Here is a 22172-nt window from a genome sequence, read left to right on the forward strand (position 1 = left end):
TAAATCCTGAGAAATACAGACACCTATGATGCTGGTCAGGAGATTTGAACAACACTCCCAAAAATACATCTCCTTTAAGTGGTTGACCCTCAAATGTGCGGCCCCTTTGGAGCAAAGAGCACTCTCACCTCTGGACAAGAGGCAACCGCCAGTTTAAGAAGTTTCAGTGTCTGATGTCTACATCCTTCAGAAATCAGTCTACAGTACTGACCACTTCACCACAACGTGTTGATTTTAAAGATTAATTTATTGATTAATTTTATAATCAATATGATTTCAAAACTCATTTTAAAACTTTTAAAAAAAGGAGTTAGAAAAAGAATGAACACAACAAGCAAGGGAGAAGACTCAAGACTCAGATGTTTTATTCCCCTTAGAAGGGGAAACACATGAAGATAAGGAAGTCAAACATCAATACAAAAAAACATGTTCATGTTTCAAACACACTCAATCTTTTAAATGCTTCGTACAGACCAAACATAATAAGTGGTTTTATTTTTTATTCATACGTAGGCGACGAGCATAAATGGACTTACCATCCTCTCTTCAAACTCTACATAGTGGACAAATATTGTAAATGACTATTTACATCAAAACCGAATAACAAACATTGAACAAATATTGTACATGACTATCTACATCAATACTGAATAATAAACAGTTAAAAAAAAAAAAAAAAAAAAAAAAAAAAAGAATCCAAATCTCATCATAGCATAATTCAAATGTCTATCAATATGCGCTATAATGGATGACCATGTATGTTATTAGTCATTCTACACTGCATCAACTGGAGTGGAGTTCCAATTTTGCCAACCGATCAATGAATTGCCAAACAACTGATCATGATGGCCTGATAATCAATAAGTAAATAAATACATAAATAAAAAAGCATGTTTAAATCTGATCAGTATATTTTGTTTTGTTTGAACATCTGTGTATCATATTTTTCTCTTTTTTGTTTTCATCATTTACATTTCTAAAGATTATTAAAATATACTGAGGTCATACTGGTAAGCATATACATACATACTTTGCACTATGTGTTGTGGGTAAGAGAAGTATTCCATGGTATCATGCGCTACACATGAGTGCCACGGTATGCATAATAGCACTGAATGTTATGTGTACATGTTATGAGACTGTAGTACACACTCATACCATGGTACATAATATGTCACTGTGTGTTGTGTGTCAATATATATGTTGTGAGCTATCCACTGATACCAGTCTGCAAATGATAATACAAGTTCAATAGCTCCTTTCTTCATCTCAGAACTGTGTATTAAGCAGCACGACTATGTGTGCACAATAACCTTCATCTCTGTGTAAGAGTATTTTGTAGCACTGTGCACCATGTGCTGCAAAAGAGACGTCATCCTTCGATGCTTCACTGTCACAAGTCAAACATCAAATGTGCCTCAAAACATCAAACAGTTCTGATAATATTACCTGACTTATGTATCTCCGGAGTTCTGAATAAAAATTCAAATAATTTTCTATCAGAAAAATGCCCAAAAGAAACAAAAAAGGTTGCCTGAACCATTTGTTGCAGAAAAACAACAACAAAAAACATTTATCATGATTACAGTATCTGATGCAGACTTTGCAACAAGGTATTTGTCTGGTTTTCAATTTACAAAAATACCTAATCTCATATGTTAATGTTGAAGTTACACACACACACACACACACACACACACACACACACACACACAGACTTCTCTCAAATCAGGTGATTACATGGACTCACTGAATCAGAAATGTAAAAGAACAGCTTTTATCTCAGCGCATTCTTGTGTAGCGTAATCTACTAAAACTGCTATTTATTGAGAACACTCGCTTTGGAAAACAGTAAAGTTACTGTAAATATCCATACTGTAAATATCCATGCTGTTTTTAACATTTGAACTGCTCATTAAGTGCGAGTCAAATGTGTTAGACAAGATCTGTATTTTCCTTATGGTATGATGATTCACATTCATTTATGACATCTGCCAAAGTGATGTTCATATCATATTATCATATCAAACATCATGTTGGACATGCTATATTTTGTATTTGTACACAACATTTTTTTTTTTCTTTTTTTTTTTTAATACAAACGTGTGTTTAAGTTTCAGTTATCATGTTGTGATCAGTGGACCTAGCAGAAATGGCTTTTAGAAACATAAGTGAACATTCTGGAAGAATTTCATAATGCAGGAACACAGGAACTGAGGGGCATGCACCCTGCTACAGTTGCAATATCAGTGTCACTTGTATGCAAAATTACTTACAATTGCTGTCTGTATTAGAGAGAACATTTGCTTTGAGTAAAACCTGGCCTATCAGCCAATCTGCATTTAGGCATGCATGTAACCTTCCATTCTTCTGTACATCAAACAAGTCTTCATAAACTTCAACTTCCCACAGAATGTACTCATTTATGTTTCAAATTAAAATACATTATGATCAACATCTTCAAACTAGTGGACATTACTTGCACTGGATTTCATTGCAATAAAGGTATATATTACACCATGAATACCAATCATACTGAAATATAGTACAAACTAGCATGAGTTCATGTTCTTGTTCTTGTTGCTTACAGTCCAGCCGACTGCACAGGGCCATATCAGGACTGTCAAACCATACAAATGCTCAACTGCGTCAACACAAAACTGTCACATCTGCATGAAGACAAACCCACAAAACACAGTTTCTGACACAGTATCCCAACCATTTAGCTCCATATGGCAAATAAGACTAGGCCATGCTGAGGACGCCAGCCATTCCGTTTAATTCATCATTCCCAGATTATAAAAAATCGACAAAATCATCCATTTGAAGAAAAACGAAAGAGTAAGTGGGAAATGGAGGAAAGAGAAAAGAAAGGAGAATGAGAGAGAGAGAGAGAGAAAGTTACAAAAATCAGTCAGGTAGACAACACAAAAGATTACTGACCAGTTTTGAATGGTAAGATTATCAAGGAAATAGATCAACAATTGGAAATTGTAACAAATTCTAAATACAACTATTAGATAAAAAAAATTAATAAAAAAAAAAAAAATTGTCTCATTTGTACACAGCAAACCAAAACATGTTCAACTGGCAAGTACTAAACACAAACTTTTTTTTTCTTAAGAATATTTCATATGAAGATCTCCAATTCAATAACAAGCAGATCTCTGATTCAATAACAACCTGAATGCCAAACTTTCAATGACAGATAAACAGAAATGATTTTTCTTGCTCCTAAACATTTGCTAAATTCTGTTCCACTCCCCAAAGCTGTTCAATTCAATGGGGCAATGTTCCAACTTCAAAAATTGTTCGCAACCTTGGTGTTTGCTTAGACCAGACTCTATCTCTTGAACGGCAGATATCCTCGATCTGCCATATCTGTTACCATAAGTTACGTAGAGTAAGTTCTGTTTGGTACTTTGTCTCATGATGCAACAAAACCCTTTGTTCCCTGGTCCTATCCAGGCTTGACTCCAACTAACTGTTATTCAGACTCCAGAGAGTCCAAAACCATGCAGCATGGCTCATCTTCCTTTCTCCCAAATCTGCTCAAATTACTTCTCTCTTTCATTTCCTCCACTGGTTACATATTGAGAGAAGAATAGATTACAAACTCTCTCTCTCTCTCCTGTGCTACAAATTTATGATTCTGAGCTTCTGCATCACTACTCTCCATCTCGCCAGCTCCAGTCATCAGGTGATGACTGTCTCTTAAAAATTCCCTCCTACAGAATCAGATCGTATGGAAAACCCACTTTCCATTTCCAGGCTTCTTCCACATGGAACTCACTCCCGTTTCCTGTCCATCATGCTGTTTCTTGCCCTTCTTTGAAAACCTCTTTGAAAACTCATTTATTTCCAGCCAAATAACTCCTTGTCTTCACTTTTATGTTTTTATCAAGTTAATTCTTTACATCTATCATTTTTACTATTTTCAAACATAAACATGCTCATGTGCCCCTGAACGGCAGGGATGTGCTTGTGCACGTGTGTCTTTTATGGAGTGGGTGTGGGTTTGTGGGTTGGGGTTGGATGATTTGCACATGTGGGTGTATTCCTGTGTTTTTAGTAGCATGCATCATTATATTTTTTATTGTTAATGCCCAGGGCTTTTGTATCATTGGATTAGGCATACCAGATGTCCTTTTATTTATCATTATCATGAACGTGCTGAAAAACAGCCCTATTTTAGGTTTGTTTGCTTTTTTAAGCAGTAAATGTGCACAAATGTTCACTCAGTTTTGCATGTTGAACATCAGGTTGGTGCAATACCCAAGGTTTAGCAGGAAATTACAATTAGATGTTTGTTTTTTTAAACAGTAAAGGTGCACAAATGTTCACTCAGTTTTACGTGTTGAACATCAGATTGGTGCAATACCCGAGGTTTAGCAGGAAATTGCAATTAGATGCTTAATACATGGCAACCAAAAATAAAAACAAAAAAGAACAAAACAATTGAACAGCAACAACAACAAGAAAAAGATAGATCAAGTTCATATCATGTCTTCCACAATTACTTTTTTCTCTGGACAAAGGAGAATCAACAATGTCTACTGATATATAATCTGTTCCAGAAACCCATGTGTACGTTCAGATGGAAAAAAATCCTTAAAAAAATACTTCATCTTCAATGTTGACACATACACGTAGAAGCAAAAAACTATCAGCATCTCCTTTAAAAATAAATATGAACAGAAATGCCTTTTTTTATTCACAGACTGTTCTGTAAAAGAGCAAGATGTTTCTTTGCAGTTTAAAGGTGATAATTTTTTTTGACTGACAGAATAACTCTGATTTTTACATAGTGGCCTCACAAGGACCAATCAACCAATCATTTGAGGCATAACTGAAAATTTCTCCTTGCGACTACTCTGGAACTAGAGTTCAAGTTTTCAATTTTTACACATCACAAAATCTTCTTCATGACTTAGCTCAGAGATGGGATTCTAGAAATAGGAAATACAAAATCTTCTTCATGACTTAGCTCAGAGATGGGATTCTAGAAATTTGAAATACAAAATCTTCTTCATGACTTAGAGATGGGATTCTAGAAATTTGAAATTTACTGAAACTGGCGTGCGTCAGGGCTGAGATGTATGGGTGAAGGATCATTGGGTGAGCCTCTGGCACGGATAAGGGGGAGCAAACCAACTGAAAAGAATAGTGTGTGAAAAGTGTCCAAACAGCGGGATAAGAATGCAGAGCCAGGGGGCCCGCACCGTCCACAGCTGAATCAAAAATTTGTTTTAAAAGGCACTGGGAAGGATCTCCTGCAATCAAAAATCTGTAAGGAGATCCTGATCTTCAAAATGATATAAATGTATTCATATTTAAAACTTTTCTTCAGTTCCTTTCGGATTCAAATAGATTTTGACTTTATAAATACTTGTGAAGAAGGAGTACAACATGATTATGTTTGATAAATCTGCGTAGGATATCCTAATCGTATCATATCCTTGACTGACCTAATGTTCAACGTTCAAAGTTTGATGGACTGGCTAATGTCTGATTAGTCAGTAATTCTCCTCTCCCCTCTGTTTCCCACTACGATCTCCTTTTCTAAATTCTATTTCTTTTAAATTTGTTCTCTTTTTTTCATGTTTCTCTTTTACCAGGCGATACCTGTCAATATAAATTTAATTTCATGCCGATATCATACACCAATATCTTATTTGTTGATTCATTTGTTTTGTTTTTTTGTTGTTGTTTTTCATTTCCAGTTTATGAATAAGTTATTTGACATTAATAATAATATGGTTCATTAGCTGTCATGTCAAAATTTAAGTGCAAAAAGTAAGCACAGTATGAGCTTTATGCTTGATGATGCTCTTTTGTCTTTGCTTGTATGGTAATCATGTGTACAATTGAAGATTATTTAAAACCAAATGAGAATCCCTTCCATTTGGGAATATGGATCAACGCGCATGTCTGATCAATGAAAAATTAACCTATCACGCATGCGTATGGACTCGTTGATTTTCTCAACAGATTTATAAGATTCACAGGATCTAAGACTTACTGTTTTCCATAAATTTATGGAAAAATCTCATCTCTGTAAGCTGAAAAGCCAACAAGGTATAATATTTTAAAGTCCATAACACAGGAAAAGAAATGACGCAAAACATGTTGTTGTTTTTTCACAACAAACTTAAAATAAAACACTATATAAAATAATGATTTTGATTTTTTTTAAACTTCTTCTGAACAAGCCAAAAATGAACCAATGTAAAAGATAGCTGATTTAGTGTTAAATGAAATCATCTTCTGAGCAAGCTAAAAAAAAAAAAGAATTACAAGAATAAAAGTGGGTTTCTACGTTACACAAAGCAGAAAAAAACTCACTTTTTCCTTTCTTTCCCCATCTCTTTCATTCCTGTAACATTTTATAGTTCTGAAGGCCTGGCCAACACCTGGGGTCTCCCCTTTCCTTCTCCTTGAACTCTTTCATCACCAATTTCTACATGAAAAACACTCCCCCAAGCCAAATATTCTATATAAGATGCTCTCAGTCACATGCTTTGGTTCGTGCCACAACAATACATCGGACTTGTTCACTTCAAACTGGGCCAGGGAGCAAAGGTTAGTCATTGTCCTACTGGTGCGGAAACTGGCTGCAGCTGTCAAGCTTTGTTACAATGTGAAAAACACGACCCTTCGCTGTCAACTAAAGTTGAACTGCCTAGTCGACTAAGGTCGTCTTTGGTGGTGAAAGAGTTAAAACATGCTGTACAGCATATATGGATCAGTTCACATGCTTGACACCTCCTTGAAACTGAAACCAAGTTAAAAGGAAAAGAAAGGAAGTTAAGAAATGACTACAGGCAATCTCCACTGCAGAGTCAGTCCACTAAATCTCACAGGCTCTCCGATTAAGAAACATAATCAATAACAAATTACATAATCAACAGCTGAAAGAATTGCTGCAGGAGATTCGCCACTTCCTTTCTTGTGTTTGGCTGCGTCACAAAACAAAATCCCTTTTTTTTTCTTTTCTTTTCTAAAGATAAGGTGCACTGTTTTTAGGATGCATGCAGAAAAAAATGAAGATATGCCATTTTGCACACAACTGTCCACATCAAATTGACATTCCTGGGCTGACAGGGTTACACTGACTGAGGAGGAGATCAAACCAAAATTACTGTGAAGGCAGGTGACTGGTACATGTTCCAACATGTGAAGCAGTACAGCTTTTGTTAGTCTGCTTTACTGAGATTTATACCAGATGCATCCATGAAAATTGGCTAGAAAAATGATATTCTTTAAAACCTTACACATTCCAATTAGTTTCCTGTGATAAAGCAGTGTTCCATGCTTACAAATCAATCATTCCAACAATCATTATCATCAACACCATTTGAATCATCTATATCTTCGATATTCATAAAATTCATAATTTACTGTGAATCACTCATCACACCCTGGAACTCAGGCACAACTCATTCACACGACACAAAATGGGAGGCACAGTGTGAGATATTCTCATGAGAAACACATCTTGTGAGGTACTTGGTCTTTTCTCCCCTCCTTCTCCTTTTCTATCACCTGCAATCAACTACTGTGGGGAAGAGAGAACATTGGCATGTTCCCACCATCATCCTCCTTTCTCTCCTCCTCCTCCTCAGAGTTCTCTGACCCCTCGTCCTGTGGACTGTTCTCGTCAATGTGACCTAGAGGGCGCTGGAAGTCCGGGTCGTTGGGGTCAGGGGGCAGGAAGCAGGGGACAGTGGGGGCGGCGTGGATACGTTTGACCAGCTTGGTGTCCAGGTCGGGCAGCGTGTCGCGGTCCACGCTGAAAGCAATGGTCTCCAGAAGCGTGTTGAACAGGTCCCAGCGGTCAGCGTACACATGGTGGCCTGCGCCTCGGATGATCTGACACCATAACAGCACACACCTTTATATATATATATATATATATATACCACTGATCTGTTATATAGATAGATATAGATATATAGATATATATATATATATATATATACCACTCATCTGAGACCATCGTATCACACACTTTTTTTTCCAAACTTTTTTTTTAAGTTCAAAGAAAGGTTTACTGTTCTTCACACTTTATTCTTGAAATTCAAACAAAGGTTTAGTGTTACTAAAATAGATTGGCAAGGTTAAAAAAAAAAAGAAAAAAAGAGCGGGTCTGGGGGGGAAACAGGAATCATGGTTATAAATTTAGCTTGATGTGCTTTAATTATCTGTTGTACAGTTGGGTTAGTGTTTCTTTGAATAAAGATTGTTTAAAATAGACAAAAGAAATGAAAAATGAAAAAAATCCCCAAATGCATGAGAATTTGAAAAGACTTAGTTTCCAGGGAAAAATGTCCATTCCCCAGGAAGGATATCTAAATGCTTTCTCACGGGCAACCAGCTGGTATGGCCATTTCAACTGACTGTAAGCACAATGTCAAATATGTTTCATCATTTTATACCAGTTACATGAAATATGGACCATTTTCATATACCCCCATAGGTTTTCAGAAATAAACATGTCTGGTCTTGTCTTGCCAATCTTAAAAAAAAATGTAATATGTGGTTGGCTACCAAACCACCAACTCTGAGTGAGTCAGAAAACATGCCATAGCTGTGAACAAAACTGCACACCTTCTTTGCTTTGTGTGTGTACAGGTGCTCTGGCCTTCCCTTTAAACAACCTGGAAATGTGTTCGGTAGATTTTTCCACAATACCAGAGCATAGAAGGAACACAGTAAAACACAGTAATAAATCCTGCAGCAAAAATACACTGTCAATCTTTTTTTCTTTCCTTTTTTTCTTTATTTTTCAATAAGCCAGGAAACATAATTCAATTCTCCAGTTAACATTAATTGTATGATAGCTTAATCATGGACACACTTTTGTACGTTTCAATGTTTAATGACCGTGACGATATGCCTGGGTTTTTCATTGCTCTACTGTATGTGCATCTCTGTTAATGTGGTAATGCACCATGAATCTAATCTCAACAACTAACAAATCTGAATAGCTCTGGCCATTTGAAAAATGATTTTTTTTTGTTTTTGCCTTTTTTAATGAGAAAGACAGATTTTGCATGGTGTAAATTTGTATGCATGTAGTTTTTGCCTGTTAAGTTGAGCAAAACAATTTTGCCGAAAACTTGTGCCTGCCACTATTTTTTTAATCAAAATTTTGCATTCTGAAACAATTCCTGTCCTTTGGATTCATGTTTCAGGGCAGCAGGAAGACAGTCACACTTTCACGGCCATTAACCCCTAGGCTGCCTATATGATGAGATAACTCATCATCGCAAGCATGTACGCTTCACTGCCACAATGACAAGATAACTCGTTATCGAAATATTCTGACTTTCCCCTGGTTTGCATTCAGTTCATTGACAAAATACCGGTAGCTTTAGCTTTGGGAATCTTTCTAGATTCTATTCATAGCTAGAAACCCCATCTACGTCATGAGGCAGTCCTTTATTTGAACATTTTGGTTAGGTTACTGTAGCAGTGTTTGCCTGGCTCCTTTCCTCGCTCGCTCAACAAAATGTTGGACTGACGCCGTGCTCAAGACATGTGATCCTGACGAACTAAATCAACCAAGATTGCTTTCTTCAGCTGATGCTCAGAAAGAATTGAAGCCTAAATTCAAAGGAGAAGACAGTGATGAACATATATAGGACGATTTGATAGAAAATAAAGGGAACAATCTAGAGAGTGGCCAAGATACAACTACCAGTGAGTGATGCCGGCTGTACAGCTGCAACAGTTTCAGTTTCAGTTTCAGTAGCTCAAGGAGGCGTCACTGCGTTCGGACAAATCCATATACGCTACACCACATCTGCCAAGCAGATGCCTGACCAGCAGCGTAACCCAACGCGCTTAGTCAGGCCTTGAGGAAAAAATAAAAATAAAAAAAGAGGTGAATCAATGATAGATAAGCTTACACAAATAAATAAATAAATAATAAATAATAACTATAAAAAAAAATAAAAAATAAAAAATAAAAAAATAAAAAACAGACAACAGAAAGTGACTGAATTATTAGCAAGACACAGTGTGAGCGATTTTCTTAGCACTCAGCCAATGTGATCTGATGAGAACTGGATAAAGTGACCGTGTGAGAGGGGTGAAGAGGAGGGGAGTGGAGAGTGAGAGGACATGGCCTCTCATCCATATTATCACTTGGAGAAGTCACAATGCATTGTGAATCTGTTTCTTTCTTAAAAATTTTTTATTGTGGTTGTTCTAGTATGATTCTGTGTGTGCAGATATCCATTTGTCCAGAAAATATGATATTTTAGTGCAAATTACCTGACTCATGTTTGTAATGAACAAGTTGAAAATTTGAAAAAAAACATAATACTGATTTCAAAACAACAGCATGTCACGAAAAATATATAAAATAGGAAAACATCATGTGTTTTGTATTCTTTATCCATTTACCTTTCAGAAAATATATTTTTATGGGTCTTTCTCCAATAACAAAGGGCACAGAATTTTTTGAAAATTTATACCCGTTTTTTGTGAAAAAAACCCCTGGCAAATTGATTTCACTTAAACCTCATTTTCCTGGCAGCGAAAGGGTTAAAAGCTACACACACACACACACACACACACACACACACACACACACAGAAACCTGACCACTGCCGCCACCACTCTCACCAACCTGAACGTCCACATAACTGTTGTCACGTGAACTCTTGACTTTCCAGCCGGTGGCGCGGCTGACCCAGGAGCGAGCCCCGTACAGAAAGGTGATGGGGATGTCTGGGTCCAGCGTGTGCAGCCGATGAATCATGGGGTCCTTGGCCCAGGCCAGGTTCCACGTCATGTTGGTGAAGCCCACCTCTCCACTGTCGCCCGTAACACACACACACACACACCATGTGGGACATTATCATCATCATCATCAGCATGTTGTGCATTTATACCTCCCCGCTGTCGCCTGTCACACACACACACCATGCGTGTGACATCATCATCATCATCATCATATTGTGCATTTATACCTCCCTGCTGTTGCCCGTCACACACACACACACCATGTGGGACATCACCATCATCATCATCATCATCATCATCATCATATTGTGCATTTAAACCTCCCAGCTGTCGCCCATCACACACACACACATCATGTGGGACATCATTATCATCATCATCACCATCATATTATGCATTCATATCTCCCTGCTGTTGCCCGTCACACACACACACACCATGGGAACATCATCATCATCATCATCATCATCATCATCATATTGTGCATAAACCTCTCTGCTGTTGTTCGTCACATACGCACCAGGTGGGACAGTACATTGTCACATTATCATCATCATCATCATCATCATCATCATATTGTGCATATATCTCTCTGCTGTCGTTCGTCACAAACACACACACACACCAGGTGAGACAGTACATTGTCACATCATCATGATCATATTGTGCATTTATACCTCCCTGCTGTCACCCGTCACACACACCAGGTGAGAAATACAATTAACTTACAGGACACATAAAAAATGCCTGTGTGTTCAGAGGGCCTTCAGACTTGTTTTCCTCCCCTTCCCCAAGTGCCATTCTCATATTCTGCCCAAAGGACACTCCCCTCCAACCACTCACCCCCTTTACTCCCCTTCAACACACCCACACAAACCAATTCAGATGACTAATATATCAAAGACTTTTTTCTTCTTTTTTTTTAATATATATCAAAGACTTGTCATACTCCCCCATCCTTCCATCCCAAGAAACCTGCAGATACAAATCTCTTGGCTATTCCCTTCAAAACTGGATTAGATTAAAAATAGTCTTTTTCCAAAAGAATCAAAGAGTGTCTCTGCCACAAGCATGCTTTATAGCCTTAACACACACACACACACACACACACACACACACACACACACACACACACAGATCCACCAACACACTCACCAGCACAAACACCACAGATTTACCTTGGATTCTGAGCATTGCAGTGATAGATGTAGCGGTGCAGTAGTGACGTGTCACCCAGTTTGGTGGCAAACGTCTCAGCCAGGCCGGGCCGATAGTACTGCACCAGGAAAGGACCTGCCAAAAATATTTCCCCAGCTTGAAATTTAAACTTCTTTTAATTTTACAGAAAAAGGTTGGAATCCACTCCAAAGAAAAACAGAATATGATCAATACAGGACAAAAGGGTTGGGCGGGGGCAGGGGGCAAGAGACGACCTGCCAAAAATGACCCCCCGCACCAATCCCCTCCCCCACTGTCTTGGAAATATAACTTGTTGATTTTCACAGAATGTAGGCAACAGTAGGTGGCTGATTTCAGGAATGGCCTCTGCTCTGGGGATTTTCAAAAGGCGTTGCCTGTACACAATCACAAAACAGAACGAAGCTTACAAAACCTGGACATTAAATGTACTAATCCTGTTATCATATTTCATGAGTACCTGCAGCAGTCATGCTCAGATGCACCCTTGTTTTGTTTTGTTTTGTTGCTTTCTTTTGATTTTGAACTGAAATGAAAAAGCGCATTTACATATTTTGGCATAGGTCACATCCCTGAACACTTAATCTGTAGGACAGTAAAAAGAAAACAAATTAGCAAAAAAAGGAAAATACAAGTACCAAACCTCCAGAACACAAGCAAACCCCCAACCCCATACCCACCTCCATCCTGCCACCCTCACCACCCACACATCCTTTCCTCCCACTTTTCCAAGGACACCCCCCCACCCCAACCCTACCACCATTGTTTATCTCCTCCTCCCTTCATTCAACCCACCCAAAGGACCGCTCCCCCCAACCCCTCCCCCCCGGGTCCTCCCAAACCCTCCTCCCTTCCACTCACCAAAAGGACCGCCATTACCACCCCACCACCACTCCTCCCATCGCCGCTCCCCCACCTCCCCCCCCCCCACCCCTCATACCCTTCTCCCTTCCACTCACCCAAAGGACTGCCCTCCCCACACCCCACCCCCTTGCTTTATCTCCTTTCCTTCCGCCCAAGCAAAGGACTGCACCGCACCTCACACCCTCCTCCCTTCCTTCAACCCACACAAAGACCTGCCCCCAAATTCATACCCTCCATCAACCCACCCAAAGGACCGCCCCCCCAATCCCCCCACCTCACACCCTCCTCCCTTCCTTCAACCCACCCAAAGGACCACCCCCCCAACCCTCCCACCTCGTACCCTCCTCCCTTCCTTCAACCCACCCAAAGGTCCACCTCCCCCGCCCACCTCATACCCTCCTCCCTTCCTTCAAGCCACTCAAAGGACCACCCCACCTCCATACTCCCTTCCCTTCCTTCCACTCACCTAAAGTACCACCACCACCACCCTACCACCACTCCTCCCATCCTTTCCTCCTACCTACCCAGAGGCCCGGCAGCCCTCAGCAAGGACAGGGGGTACCCCATCTTAAGGACGGCCAGCAGGCAGCGGATGAGAAAGTGGAGGCGGCGGGGGCCGTCCGGGGGCTTGGGGCTGATGCCCCAGGGGTCCACCATCACCAGGTGCTTCACATGCTGCGGGTAACGCAGAGCATAGGAGGCGCTCAGGTAGCCCCCCAGGCTGTGGCCCAGCAGGATGAAGCGGTCCAGACCCACCTGCCCAACGATGATCGCCAGCCATCAACAGGCATAACAGTCGAGTGGTTGAAGCACTGGACTTTCAATCTGATGGTTCCAGGTTTGAATCTCAGTAACGGCGCCTGGTGGGTAAAGGGTGGAGATTGTTCCAATCTCCCAGGTCAACATATGTGCTGGCCTCCTTGTGCCTGAACCCCCTTTGTGCGTATATGCATACAGAAGATCTAATGCGCATGTTAAAGATCCTGTAATCTATGTCAGCGTTCCGTGGGTTATGGAAACAAGAACATACCCAGCATGCACAACTCCAAAAACAGTATGGCTACCTACATGGTGGGGTAAGTTAACAAAATGGTCATACACGTAAAATGTTACATGTCTGTAGGAGTGTGTATGTGTGCGTGCCTGAAATCTGACTGAATACACAGGAAACAAATGATGAGTGCCCAATGGCAGTCATCAGTCGGCTCTACCCAGGCAGGCAGCCTGTTGTGCAAATGACCCGGAGTTTGTAAAGCACTTAGAGCTTGGTCTCCAACTGAAGATAGGTGCTATATGAGTATCCATATCAAATCAAATCAAAGTCAAACCGACAGATCTGTCGGTCCCTGATCCAACATCAGTCAGTCAGCCACAACCTGTCATTTAACTGGTTAGTCAATCAGCCACCAATCTCTCAGTGAATTGACCAAACAGTCTCTTATAACCTGTCATTCCATCTGTCAATCAATCAGCTTTTATCCATCAATCAACCAGCCATAATCCATTAGTCAGTCAGCTACAATCCCATGACTCACTCTTTACTGGCAGATTACTTCCCTTAGTTCCTCCAGAAACTGACCGATTGTATGGGTTAAAAAAATCATTAAACACTTATTTATAGCTGTTTGATAACTGTCAACACATACAGCTGTTTATAACTGTCAACACTGACTCACAGCTGTTTGATAGTGTCAACACTGACTCACAACTGTTTGTTAACTGTCAACCTTACCGCTGCACGGTACTTCTCAATGGACTCAACAAAGACATCCTCAGCCTCCCGGGCGCTGGTGGGGAACTTGGGGCGAGAGCTGCGGCCAAAGCCCAGGAGGTCAAAGGCGTAGACAGGGCGGTGTCGGGACAGGGCCTCCAGGTTCATGGCCCACAGCCCCACCCCTCCCCCCATGCCATGCACCAGCAGGATAGGGGTGCCGCGCCCCCGAAGGTTACAGGTCACCGACCACAGCACACAGTCCTTGTCCAGTCCCACCATCCTCTGGTCCTGGACACATGGCAGAGCTGATGCACACACACACACACACACACACACACACACAACACACACACACACACACACACACAAAGTTGGCTTCATCACATCACAGACCATCTTAACATCATTTTATTATATATATATATAAATCTTCTAGTCTTGTAATGAGCATCAGTGCTGACAGGCTCTTTTATTTTGTAGCCCAAATCATCAATGACCAGCCCCACATACCAAAGACTTGTACAACGTGTGACAGAACAGGACTGCCTGAAACATACAAAAAAACTGTAGTGTTTTTGTAGTTTTTTTCAACATAACCTTGGCAGTCACTTGACTGAAAATGATGCCATTTTTTACTAAAGGCCTACACAGAATGTATGGCAACCTGCCAGTGACTTAGACTGACATGTGAATACATAGTGACAATCTTTTGTAACAGTCTTTTGTTGAAAATGTGCATTGAAACCATGCTCACATGATGGTGCAAAAACAGACAGTACTGTAAAAAAAAAAAATCAGGGTTCTTCAGTGACATAACAACAGTTGGCAACAAGAATAAAGCACACACATGAGGCGAATGGAGACACTTTCCACTTCTCAACTCACAGAATATCACACCGTCATTATTCATTTGCTAGATTCTTGTTTCACATTATCACAACCATCAATTGATAAATGAGACACCCCACATCTGTTGTAAATTTGACTTTTCCATTACAGAGAAAACAAAATCATCAGGAGAAACATGTGACCATAAAGGGTGAGGAAGGGGACGGGCAATCCATCAGTTATGTCATGGTTGTGACCCTCTTATATTTGTTTAGGACCATGAAAAGTTCAACAACAACAGAAGTAAAGCCTTCCTTGGCTCACTCTTGATTCTAATGCTAAATACAAAAATAATAACAATATCAAATTAACTGCTTAAAAAAGATAATTTGGTCATCATGGTAAAAATGTTTATTGGAAAGCTGTTATTACTGGTGCCAAAATCTTCATGATTTATCTACCCAGTTCATGTATATCTTTGGTACTTGACTATTTCATGGACATTTGACAGGCAAAAACTTCAGGTGCTAATGCATTAGGAATCTACACTTCAGAATTTATATTTCTGGATTGACAGTAATCAGTTACCAGTTCTAAATCATTATATTTGCATCTATCATTAATCATTAACTTTCTGTTGAAAACACTTATACATTGCTTTTCATTACATTCAGTTCACATCATTTCTTTGTTTTACATATCATTGTTTTACATATTCTTCTTGATTTATTGTTTTAAGAAGATCCCCAAGGCGCATTTCTTTTTCAGTCTGTTTAGGTATCCATGGACGTTTCACATGGCGTTTCACCCGTTTAGTCCCGAGTGGTGCCTGCTTATAAGTATTACTAGAGGTTCTTATCCAAAATTCTAAAGATTTTTGTCTGGATTGGTGTATTGGTAGACATGAGAGAGTGGAGAAGAAAGTAAATCATGCAAAAAAAGTATCTGCGTTAAAAGTGTTTAAATAATAATAAGTATTTTACTATTTACATAGTGCTGAATCTTGAGCAGAGTCAAATCAAAGCACTTTCACACCAGTCATTCACACACATGCGTAACTCAAAACTCGAGAAACTTAAGACAAAGAAAAGGCAGGGGAGGGAAGCTACCTTGGAAAGAGGTGGGTTTTAAGGCCAGACTTGAAAGAGCTGAGTGAGGAGACCTGAAGAAGCAGAAGAGGAAGTTCATTCCAAATGAAAGGTCCAGAGACAGAAAGAACAGCGGCAGACAGTGGAATATTTGAATCTGGGTATGCACAAACAGAGTGGATCCAAAGCCAATCATAGAGAGCAAGATGAAGTGTAGAGGTGAAGGCAGCCACAGAGGTTGGAAGGGGCAGATTTATGAATACATTTACAACATAGAGTGCTGATCTTGTACTTTAGTCTGTATCCAATGGTTTTGTTACCTGCTTTTGTAATTTCTATACCTTTTCTCTTCGAAGTGATGCACACTGGTGAGTGACTGCTACTTACAGTGATTGGAGAACATATTTCTACAATGTTCCGTTTACATGAAATACAGATGTGGTCAATGAGGGTGCTGGAACTATGAGTTACTCATATTAGTCTGTCGATAGGTTGTTCCAGACTGAAGGCTATGTGTGTGTGTGTGTGTGTGTGTGTGTGTGTGTGTGTGTGTGTGTATCTGATTCCACTGCGGCTGAGGTATTAATAAACTGATATTAAAGTCACCAGACATAACTTCTTTATCTTCAACTTTGGCAGCATCCACACTGAAATGAAATCACCAAACCAGTTAACTCTTTCAGTTTCAGCCAGGTTTCTGTAAATAAATCCAACAAGTAGTGGACTGATGCTTTATCATAATTCCTGACTGTATGGATCCAATATTGAATTGATCTAAACTATCTTTTTCCATTTATTCAGAGACAGAGAAAGACTGAGAGACTTATACTGATTTCTCTTTCTCTTTAAACAGTTAACTAAAAGATGAAACTTCATCATCAAGATATATAAGATGAATAAGCTGTGGATCTGGATACCCAATAACGGCATGACAGCCTAGTGATTAAAGTGCCTAGCTTTCCCAAGGGTCTGAGAGGTCACTGGTTTTGATCTTGGCACTGCCTGAGGTTACATACAGACATCTATTAAATTCAAATCTCAGTAATAAAAGATTTAAAGAGAACAAGTAAAAAATCTAATCTCTGTAGTGCTGTGGACACATTTTTCCAATCCTCCAAGTCAACATACATATGATCACAACACCCAGATATCAAGCAGAGTACATTTAAAGAACCCATAATCCATATAAAAAGGTGGTTATGGAAATAGTGATGTACCAGGTATGTACAACCTCTGGAAACAGAGTATGGATGTCTAAATGGCAAGTTAAAACTGGTTATACACACATAACATGTGAATGAACATGTAAGCTGCTCACCACAAACACAAAACCAAAAGGATACCACAGCCTTTTGGTATCACCACCCCCTTATTCCCCTTCATCATTACATTACATATTATAATTATAGCATATCAATAATCACAGAATATCATATTAAGATTATATTTTTGTATCACAGTATTACATCATATCATGCAATATTATGCATTCATTTCATAATATCAAGATCATATCAACTTATCAAGCATATATTATGTTTCTACATTTTTAATTACACTGCATCCCATCATGACATTGTGTCATATTACAACATTGTAGTATAACTATTGTTATCATTTTCATTTGTAACCTATAAACACACACACACACACACACACACACAAACACACACACACACATGAAATACTCGTATGATACAGTATTTATGACAGAATGGACACAACCCAGAGCGTGTGGATCTTTCTTGTTTATTCTCCAGATCTTCCCACACAAAGCCGCCCAACCATTGGCATGGTTTCGTATGACATAGTTTCGTACAATGTATAACATCCCCCTTCTTTCAACAGAAGATCCAATTTCAATAACATTGAAACAATCTACTCAGAATTAAATTGCTCTGTTCTTGAACACGGAAACTGTCACTAAACTAGCACATAACTTGTGCATGCAAGAAATAACGAAAACGAAAAGTAAAACAGTGTGCATGCAAGAAATAACGAAAACGAAAAGTAAAACAGTTTCCTTGTTTCAGTACTGCGGTGTGTGTGTGTGTGTGTGTGTGTATGTGTGTGAACAGTCTGTTAGTGTCACTCTTCCCTGTATCTCAGGGGCTTTCTCACTTCCCTGCCAGAGCGCATGGTGTTGGGTGGGGGAGGGCTCTGTGCCGTGAGTATCTGAGTGTCCGGGGAAACGGGGGAGCTCTGACTGCCTGCCGACATCGACTTGTCTGTAGCCAGTATCTCCTTTGGTCCAATGGTCTGCTGCTGTGTCGGTGCATCTCTTGACTCGGACGTGCCGGTACTTTCCTCTCCTCTGACACGTTCGCGCAGGGCGATCCTGTTCCGGCGGAGTGTGCTGCCCGTGTACGTTCTGACGTTGTATGACCTGGGAGTGGAGGCTTTGTTCACCACCTGCCCTGGCTCCCATCTTTTGGTCTCCTGGTTCCAGATACGAATGCCCTGTCCTGGGTAGAGTGGGGGGAGGTCACTGGAGGCAGATTTGTCATAATTGGCTTTCATAGTCTGTCGCCTCTCGTCCAGTTGTAGCTTGTACTGTTGATACTCAGCGAGCGGCGCTACCTGCGAGGGTAGAAGGGTGGCTAGGGGACAACCGAAGAGCATTTGGGCAGGGGATGGGAGCTTGGAGTCCACAGGAGTGGCTCGGAGGTTGAGCATGGCGAGCTGGAAACCTTTTCCTTCCCTGTCACATTTCTTGATGGACTTCTTGACCGTCTGCACCTGGCGTTCTATGAAGCCGTTTGATTGGGGGTATCTTGGGGATGAGGTAATGTGCTCGATGCCGTACTTGTCCATGAGTGCTCTGAAAGGCTGGCCTTGGTACTGTGGCTCGTTGTCGCTGACAATCTGGTCGGGCCGTCCGAACATGGCGATGACCTTCTCCACTTCATCCGCTATGGCTTGGCTGGATGTGGTTTTCATCTCGGTCACGATGGGGTATTTTGAGAAATAGTCTGCAATCAGGAGGAAGTTGCGGCCTTCAATTTCAAACAGGTGTGTTCCTAATTTTCTCCAAGGGCTGTTGGGAATGTCGTGGGGAAGAAGGGGCTCACACTGGTTTGCACTCGCGAATTCTTGGCAGGTTGCGCATGATCTGACTACTTGCTCAATGTCTCTGGAGATGTTTGGCCAGTACGCACATTCTTTGGCCAGGAGTCGCGTCTTCTCTAGGCCTTGGTGAGATCGATGGAGTTGTTTCAGTACATCCTGCTGGAGAACCTTGGGTATGATTACCTCCTGTCCTTTGAAGATGATCCCATCTTCTATTGCTAGCTCGTCTCTGAATGACCAGTATGGTCTGACATCTGTCGGGAGTGCTTTAATGTTGTCTGGCCACCCGTGAACTATGGTCTCCATCAGGCTGTTCAGCACAGGATCGGTCTTGGTGGTTTCACGTAGCTGGTATAGCTTCTTGGGTGTGAAGCTTATGAAATCGTACTGACAGAAACCAATCTCGTCCTCGGAGAGGTCTAGGCCGTCCACACGGAGGTCGAGATCAATGGATGTCTTGTCCGCCTGGGATGGAAGTCTTGACAGCGTATCTGCGAGGGTCATGGATTTCCCGCTGCGGTATTCCACCTCGTAGTCATATCCCTGGATCTTTTGTAGCATGCGCTGGAGACGTGGTGGGGCTTTGAGCAGTGGCTTCTGTACTATCATCTCGAGCGGTTTGTGATCCGAGATCACCTTGAAAGGCCTCCCGTAGAGGTATGTATGGAACCGTGTGATTCCAAAGACCACCGCGAGCATCTCACGGTCGATGTTTGGGTAGTTGCTTTGTGTGGAGTCAAGTGACTTGGATGCGAAGGCGACCAGATACCCATCCTGAATGATGGCTGCACCCAGGCCCTTCATGGAACTGTCGACCTCCAGCACAGTCGGTTTCTTCGGGTCATAGAACTTGAGGCATGTGGTTGATGACACCAGTTTCTTGAGGTTGTTGAAGCAGTGGATGAGGTCTTCTGACATGATGAATGGCACGTCTTTTTTCAACAGCTCCCTCAGCGGCTGTGACTCCTTGCTGAAATTTGGGATGAACGTCGACAGATACGTCATCATGCCGAGGAATCTCTGTAAGTCTTCTTTGTTTTCAGGGACTGGCATGCTCTGAATGCCCTGGATTTTGGCCAGATCTGGGCGAATCCCGTCCTTGGAGTATATATTCCCAAAGAAGGAGATCTCTTCCTTGCATATGTCGCACTTTTCTGAATTGAAAACGAGCCCACACTGTTTGGCTCTTTCCATCAAGCGCCTGAGGTTGTCGTCGTGCTCCTGCACATTCTTGCCATGCACGCACACATCGTCTGTGATGCCGGTTACGCCTGGAAGGTCTTCCAGGATCTCGTCCATTCTTGCTTGAAAAATGTCTTGCGATACACGCAGTCCAAAGGGGAGTCGTTTCCAACAATAACGACCAAAGGGCGTTCGGAACGTGGTCAACAGTTGGCTTGGTTCGTCGAGGTGGACTGACCAGTATCCTGCCTTGGCGTCCATCTTGCTGAATACTGACGATCCAGTGAATTTGGGATTGATCTCTTCTAGCGTAGGGATTTTGTGGGGACATCGCTTCAATGCTGCGTTGAGCTTCTGGGGATGAATACAGATACGGAGAGAGCCATCTTTTTTCACTGAGTAGGCTAGGCTGGAGCACCAGTCTGTGTGCTCTTTGACCTTACGGATGACTCCCTGCTTAACCATTTTCTCCAGCTCTGCTTTTAGCTGTTCTTCAAGGTGCACAGAACATTTTCTTGGGGGATCGATGGAGGGTTCTGCTCCCGGTTAGGTGTATAGCTGGGCTGGGTTTTGGAAGTCCCCAAGAGTGTCAAACTGGCCTGGGTAAACCTGCTTTAGGCTTTCAATTGATGAAACGTCTGTTGTGCTGATTTCGCTGCAGTTGATAGTCACCAACCTCAACTTCTCACAGGTAGGCAGACCGATGATGCATGGGCCTTCTACGTCTACCATGTAGAACTTGGCTTTAGTGAGCTTGCCCTTGTGACTGAGCTCAAGCTCGAGGCTACCATGGCAAGGAATCTTCTGCCCGTTGTACGCCGTCAGCTTTGTGTTCTTGACAGGTGTGATAATTTTGGATGGATCACGTTTTCCATACAGCTTCCTGTATGTCTGTAGAGTTAGAGTGTTACCAGATGCCCCAGTGTCAATTTTCAGCTTAACTGGTGTCTTTCCTGGGGCTATGACATCCATCGTTGTGAAAGCTTCACTACGGACGCTGGAAATGTTGATTGTGTCATGTTGAATGTTGTCGTCATCACTTGTGTCTTCAGTCTCCGACGCCATGTCGTGAATTTTCTTTCTGCCTTTGGTTTTCTTTTTGCTATCACTGTTTTGTATGCGGGCCAGGTCTTCTCTCTTTCTCTGTCTGCATGCTTGTCGCCAATGTCCTTTCTTTCCACAATGGTGACAGGTGCTGTCAAACGCTGGACATTTCCGTGGATCATGGGAAGTATTACAATTCCCACATGACCTGGTTTTCCATACCTGCTTGTCGCTAAGCAGGTCAAGCTTGTGTTCCCCTGTGCTAGGGTTGAGTTGCTGAAGCTTGCTGCGTCCGGCAACTATGGCTTGGTATCGTTTGCCTTCAACAAGAGCGTCGGCCAGCTTGTACCCTTTTGCCTTTCCCAGCAGGTCGCGTTGGAAGTCCTCAAGTGGAGTGGATGCTATAATCAGTTCTATCAGTCTCTCTTCCA

At 41.3% G+C, this 22172-nt stretch overlaps 1 protein-coding gene across 1 annotated transcript in view; it reads right to left on the reverse strand.

Annotated features, from left to right (window-relative positions):
* Positions 1–483: 483 nt before the first annotated feature.
* Positions 484–22172, reverse strand: part of LOC143286069 ((Lyso)-N-acylphosphatidylethanolamine lipase-like) — a 25937-nt gene continuing 4248 nt past the window's right edge. Inside the window, exons 3-7 of the mRNA XM_076593633.1 lie at positions 14549–14835; positions 13341–13572; positions 11934–12048; positions 10640–10826; positions 484–7872 (exon numbers count right to left, since the gene is read on the reverse strand). Of these exons, the coding sequence (XP_076449748.1) occupies positions 7552–7872; positions 10640–10826; positions 11934–12048; positions 13341–13572; positions 14549–14835 (1142 nt within the window). The 3' untranslated portion in view covers positions 484–7551. The remainder of the gene's footprint in view (positions 7873–10639; positions 10827–11933; positions 12049–13340; positions 13573–14548; positions 14836–22172) is intronic.

The sequence above is a fragment of the Babylonia areolata genome, chromosome 9, assembly GCF_041734735.1.
Source record: "Babylonia areolata isolate BAREFJ2019XMU chromosome 9, ASM4173473v1, whole genome shotgun sequence".
Taxonomy (NCBI): domain Eukaryota; kingdom Metazoa; phylum Mollusca; class Gastropoda; order Neogastropoda; family Buccinidae; genus Babylonia; species Babylonia areolata.